Source organism: Gymnoscopelus microlampas (genome assembly GCF_963454915.1).
Source record: "Gymnoscopelus microlampas genome assembly, chromosome: 5".
NCBI classification, from domain to species: Eukaryota; Metazoa; Chordata; class Actinopteri; order Myctophiformes; family Myctophidae; genus Gymnoscopelus; species Gymnoscopelus microlampas.
The window spans coordinates 47512127-47518822 of record NC_139942.1 but is presented as its reverse complement, the minus strand read 5'-3'; the positions used below and the strand labels follow the sequence as shown (position 1 = coordinate 47518822).

Sequence of the window (6696 nt, the reverse complement as noted above, 5' to 3'; positions counted from 1 at the left end):
AGTCTCCTGCCGGTCATCAAATTATTAGCTTAAGAATGTGACAAAGACAAAACAATATCCATGAATTCAAGTCTCCATGGGGTGATCAACAGAACAAAATGTCATTTTGGGGGTGAACTATCCCTTTAAAGTACGTTGGTTCCATTGATCCAAGCTGGAACACGTTCGATTGATTGATCATTAATAAATAAACATGCCCAGGCGCTCAGGGTGCCTGCCCACCACCGTGGAGGTTGTGGGTTCAAATCCATCATGGTGCATCCGGCTTTGTCGGGCGTCTATACACAAACACAATTGGCAGATTGGCAAAATAGCAGATCTACAAGCTCATTGCGCTGCACTCTGTGCCGCGCTATGAGCTTGTATATCTGCTATTTTTGAATAGCCAAAGAAATCTTAAAATGTCACAGATACTTTCCCGGTCTTAACGGATCAACATCTCACCATGCCCTCCGTGTCGGGGCAGGTCACGTATGCATAATGTATATTAAAGTAGACAGAAATAGAGGCAACGGTGCATTCTTCTGTCACCAATAAAAACAGCATAAAAATAGACTCAAAGGTCTAAGGACTGACCTGGTCGTCTGCACTCGATACTGATGGAGTTAGCACATAGGGGTGTGAACCAATTGCAGATATAAATATCTTGTGAAATCTATCACCAGTAAAAATGGAATTATGTACATGATGTATGTACTGCGTATCAACAGTAGTATTGAACAATACTTAACCCATTGAGACCTGAAGCCGATTCTACATGTCTCCTAAATCTCAACAGATTTCTGAAAAACGTATGTTTCCATATCAGTGGTGCTCAATCTTTTTCATGTCAAGGACCCCCAAAATTATATGTATTTGGCCACGGACCCCATCAAAATATGTTGTTCCAGGGACCCCCCAGAAGCAAAGATTTGAGTTAAAAATGTTCGCTTTAAAAATATATATATTCAAAGATTTGCACACATTTTCACGATTTTTCAAAAATAGCAGATCTACAAGCTCGTAGCGCGGCACTTGGTGCCGCGCTATGAGCTTGTATATCTGCTATTTTAGAATAGCCCAAAGTGTAAAATAATGCTTTTTAGCTCAAATCTAAAAATGACACAGTTCCAGGTCTTAATGGGTTAATAGGTATGTAGTTAAAGGTATGTCGTTAGATGTAATTCAATATCAATAGAGGCACAGTTATAATGTAGTATCCAGCACAGTAGTACATGTAGTTCATATGTACAGTACAGCTTTAAACAAAAGACTGAACTGTGCTTGTGGATGTTTTCTCCTCGCAGTATATTACTATACAAAATATATCATATTATACTATGCAATACGGTCAGTGCTATCTGGAGAAAGGAATCTAATCCAAATAATGGTGTCTTGTCTGCTTCCTCCATAGTTTACTGTAATCCTATCAATAGGACATCCACTTTTATATTGCCTTACTGTAAGTGTGAGTCATATTTATAGTAGCATGACCTTGTACTGTACATTGATTGAGCGTATCCTGTGTGTGTGTGTGTGTGTGTGTGTGTGTGTGTGTGTGTGTGTGTGTGTGTGTGTGTGTGTGTGTGTGTGTGTGTGTGTGTGTGTGTGTGTGTGTGTGTGTGTGTGTGTGTGTGTGTGTGTGTGTGTGTATGTGGCTACAGAGGAGGGGCTCAGGCTGTTTGTTGGCCCGGGTGGAAGCACAGCGCTGGGAAACCATCACACCAGGTGGGTGTGAAGTTATTGTTCTGTGACTCACAATATGTCTGAGCCCTACACTGTACACAAATAACTAACTGTGGTAACAATCAATGGGTTTCTTTGACAACATTGCTTTATAGCAGTGGTTCTCAAAGTTTTTACTTTTCAAGGACCCCCAATAACTCTGAGAGTGTACATTACGGGTCCATTTGGTTCCCTTTTGTACACCCTCAGAGTTACAGACCTGTGAAGGTCCATTTGGACTCCCCCCCCCCCCCCCCCCCCCCCTCCCTCCAATTAACCCTGGCCCCCACTTTGAGAACCAATGCTTTATAGTATCTGACAAACAAAATCTAAAACATCATTATGTTGTAAGGATTATGTTTTTTGTTAGCACATGTTTAAATAAGCTTAAATATCTCCATATGGAAAGAAACTATTCCATTTATTCAGTGACCTGGTCTTGTAGGTGGAAGAGTGGCCAGCGTTAGAGGCAAATATTGAGAACAATGTATTTATTGAGGCCTTTATAAAACAGATAGCCATGCTTGTTGTCTCCTGTCAGCTAACTCACACTCTTTTCTCTTCCAGGGTTGGAGCAGGGGCCTATGAGCAGGTGGTCATTAAGCGCTAGGCTCAGGGACGCGTGTGTCTGTCAGTAAAGTAAAGGGTGCCACACTATACTCTGATGTCATCGAGGGGGACACGAGGGGTGCAGGATGAGGGTGCCATTGGCAGTTGTCGGCTGCCTCCTTCCAGGAACAACTCTCACCTAAACACAACCCAGCTCCATCTGAGCCACTACTGAACCTGTGGAACACCAGAGCTCTCTAGTGTTCAAAGAGTGAAATTCAAGGCAACATTTCCAGATCTGCTTTGAGAAAGCGAGGTAATTGGTACATTATAGGGACATTTACATGCGTCTCCTCGCCTTTCTCGCTCATTGACATGGGAAGAATATCAGTGAATCACAGCACTATACGTACTTGTCCACCTATTAAGACTTTGTAAACCACTTTGCAAGATTCCGAAGATTCAAGATTTTTATTGTTACATGATACATCTTATATACGAGTGCACAACAAGTGTTAAATTATTAGAAGAACAGCAGCAATAGTAAGACAAATTACTTAACATCTATGCAATTGAAAAACAGATAGGGTAATCGGAATCTGTTTAACACTATGTGGGCTGAACCTTTGTTTTAATATTGTACTCATGAATGTTTGTTTTTACTTTGTGGCAGTGGACACATTTTGGCGGTAGCAGTTGCTAAACGGAGGGAGGGGTTCTGCCTGTATCTTTCTTCAATAACCACAGAGTTGAACATTCAGGCGATGATATATCACAACCTGGTCTTCTCTGTTGTCCCACTAAGATCAACAAAAGTTAAAGAGGACTCCGGCAGGATGCAGGGAAAGTCACTCAGCCCTTACACACCGAATCAATGACCTGGGAAAGACCCGGCTTTGCTGTTGGTGTCCGAGGGTCAAGGCCGGTTATCCCACTCGGTGTGAAAGGGGAACATGGGTTACAAAACACAGGTTTCTGTTAAGAAAGCTTATTGATTATGATTAAGAGGCGTATTAGTACAGAAGGCCTATATATACACAGTGGATTCTGGGAGAAGACCTTTACATGAAAGGAACACTGCAAAGAATCAGAATCAGCATGATGTGACATCACAATAGAGGCAGTGGTGTAAAGTAACTAAGTGCATTTACTCAAGTACTGTACTTTTTTTGTGTGCAAATAAACCGGTTATTTAATGCAGGGGTAGCGGGGCCTGAGTGGGGGGAGGACTGGCACCGGACATGATGCAGAAATTATGCTGCGGAAATCGCTACGACTAATAGGAAGAGAATCACTTAGTTGTGCGCTGGTGTCACGTCCCAGAAATAGCCGATCTGCAAGCCAAGCTCACAAGATCGGTTATTTTCGGTGTTGACAACAGGCCAAACTGGCAGGAGTTGGCTATTGTTGTGTGTGTCACTGAGTACCTGTGTATATTTCTTTATTTTGATGTTTGTAATATCTGAAGACGTGAAGAAGCAGCAAGGATGTTGACTGCAGCCTAGTTATAAGAATTGTTTCTGTGAAGGAGAAAGATCAAATAATAGGAATGTGATACGTTTAAGCATCATGAAATGTTGTTGTTTTGTATGTTGATATCTTTGCACCTGTGCGTGTGTGTGTGCGTGTGTGTGTGTGTGTGTGTGTGTGTGTGTGTGTGTGTGTGTGTGTGTGTGTGTGTGTGTGTGGTGGGTTGTCTCTACTGATAACTCTTACGCTGCATTCACACTTGGAGCTAAACAAAGCTATAGGCTACCATTACTTTTCAATGAAAGCCATGTGACATGAAGATGCAAAGCTACATCTGACGCTACAAAGCTACAAAAAAGTTGAGCTGGTTTCAACTTCAGCTACAAAGATACAAAGCTACAAATATGCCAGTGTGAACACAGCATAATAATTAAGCGTAAATAATATTTCATAACCGCTACGGGCGAATATTTTTGGCATTAGTTATGTTACTGAGACAAGTCACATGTGGTTTTGATGTTGGTTACTGGTATTCTTATGTTATTTTTAATATTGAAAGATTGTTACATGCAGCATATTTATAATTAAATCATGGTTGGTACTGTAAATAAATATGCTACATTCTGGATAATTTGTTTTTTTTTTTGTTTTTCAATTTATTATGATGTTTCCACAATCTGTTGGCTGATAGGTGTGTGTGTGTGTGTGTGTGTGTGTGTGTGTGTGTGTGTGTGTGTGTGTGTGTGTGTGTGTGTGTGTGTGTGTGTGTGTGTGTGTGTGTGTGTGTGTGTGTGTGTGTGTGTGTGTGTGTCTGTATGATGAACACATTGTGTTAGGTACATATACAGGTACATATACACACATATACAGTACAATACATATAATTTTGGGCTCCTTGACATGAAAAAGTTTGAGAATCAGAAAACTAAGGATTTAGAAGACATTTTGTAGAATCGGCCTCATATTCTTAATGGGTTAAAGATGATTTGCGGACCCTACTGATATACAAGGGTAATTAAAGAACAAATAAACCACTATATTTCAACAAGCCAGTTCCTCTCCCCTGTGGCAATCCACACTGGGCAATCCCCCCCTGGGATTGCTGCAGGGGTCAGTTTCAGTTACAGACAGTTTCAGTTTGCAGTTTTGTTGTGTCAAGATCTCTAGAACTTCAAAAAAAGAATAACCTGTACAGCTGTGTCTGAGGTGACAATAAAACTGTCTCTGTCAAGTGAAAAGCTATCTTGCAATTTAATTTGGTTTCACTTTATGCACAGATATACAGATAACTATAATGGTAATTTTCAAACCCCACCCTCAAGAGCTCAGACATTCTGGTTTCCCTTTCTCTTTCAGATCCCTGCCATTCCAATCCATCATCATCATCATCATCCAACCCCACAACCACCTCCTGATAAATAGATAGATAGATAGATAGATAGATAGATAGATAGATAGATAGATAGATAGATAGATAGATAGATAGATAGATATATAGATATATAGATAGATAGATAGATAGATAGATAGATAGATAGATAGATAGATAGATAGATCGATCGATCGATCGATCGATCGATCGATAGATAGATATCCTTGCACATATCATTATTATCATCATCATTATATTATTCTATTTGAAATACATTGGTTGATTAATTGATTATTGATTGATTGATTGATAGCCCCAGGGGCTGCTTGTTTCCATTGTGATCCATTGTACTGTCTGAAACTGAATACATTAATAATCTAACATGGATTACCCTTTTCCACCGAGATGTAATGAATAGTCGTGCTACTACTAACACTGTTAAGATCAACCCTGACTGTTAAGTTAACAGTCAGGGTATTTATATCCGAGCTTTTATTTCGAAAATAGCTGGCCTGATACGTTACGTAACGTTACGTACTCTACAGTTGGTTGAATCACTTGAATGACGTTCAAGTTACGTTTTTTTGCACTTACCGCTCCAGCGACAGAATCCCATAGGGAGTAGGGACAACTGCGCTGTGATTGGATAATCAGCTGTCCCAGCAACCGCTGAAGATTCCGATAGGTAAAAACGGTTGCTTGACAACTACCTACCCAATCACTGCCAGTGTTGCCATGTCCGCTTATTATAAGCGACTTTCGGTTTGTTTTTCTTGTAAATGTTGGTAGTTTGCGGGGTGCGTTTTTTTGGGCTTGTGTCTGCTTGTTTCCTAATGTTTTAATTATTATTTAGTGGTTCTCAAATATTTCTATGTCATGGACCCCCAAAATAGTATGCATTTGTCGCCCTAACCCCCGGCCCCAACTGAAAATGTTTTGTGCAAGGGAGCCCCGTGCCAGATTTGTTTTGTAGAATGTTTAAAAATCTTCCAAATTTTATTCAAAGATTTCTTGAAAATAGCAGATCTCCAAGCTCACAATACGTTGTATCGCTACACGTTGTGAGCTTGTAGATCGGCTATTCTCAAATCATGTCCAGTACTAGAGATTTGGGCTGCTATGCGGCCCTCACACCTGGTGAATTTAATATAGGAGGATACAGGTTTACTGTACATATTTGTATATATGTTTTTGTTTTTGTTTTCAAACTGTTGTTATGATGTTTTGCATAGTAGTGTATATCTGTCTGTCATTAAATGTCTCTATGAATTGAGTACAAATGGACCCCGATGGAAACAAGCCATAGGCTTTCTTGGGGTTTAAATCCTTAGCTGACCTTGTTATTGAACTGTACTTTCCTGTGCTCTGATTGCAAACTGCTAATAAAGTATTCAATCAATCAATCAATCAATCAATCAATCAATCAATCAAATAAAGTGCTCATGTCACGTGGCCTCACTTCTTTTGGGCTTATTTCCCTAGCCCTGGTCGCTTATTTCTCGCACAGAACCTGGCAACACTGACCACCACCCCCACTGTCCCTACGGACGATGGGATTTCCAGTATCTTCCTCCTCCTCCTCCACTAGTGCAGCAGCCGAG

The 6696-nt window shown here is 40.5% G+C and overlaps 1 protein-coding gene across 2 annotated transcripts in view; it reads left to right on the top strand.

The window, feature by feature from the left end:
* Nucleotides 1-4354, top strand: part of LOC311045497 (EEIG family member 2-like) — an 18579-nt gene extending 14225 nt beyond the window's left edge. The window contains exons 10-12 of one of the 2 annotated variants that reach the window (XR_014600776.1): nt 1644-1707; nt 2272-3044; nt 3110-4354. Coding sequence is in view for 1 of the 2 variants with exons in the window: in XM_084057386.1 (XP_083913512.1) it covers nt 1644-1707; nt 2272-2314 (107 nt within the window). In the remaining variant the exon portion in view is untranslated. Of the gene's footprint in view, nt 1-1643; nt 1708-2271 lie in introns of both variants that reach the window. The other variant, XM_084057386.1, reaches the window with a different exon arrangement.
* The last annotated feature ends 2342 nt before the right edge of the window (nt 4355-6696 follow it).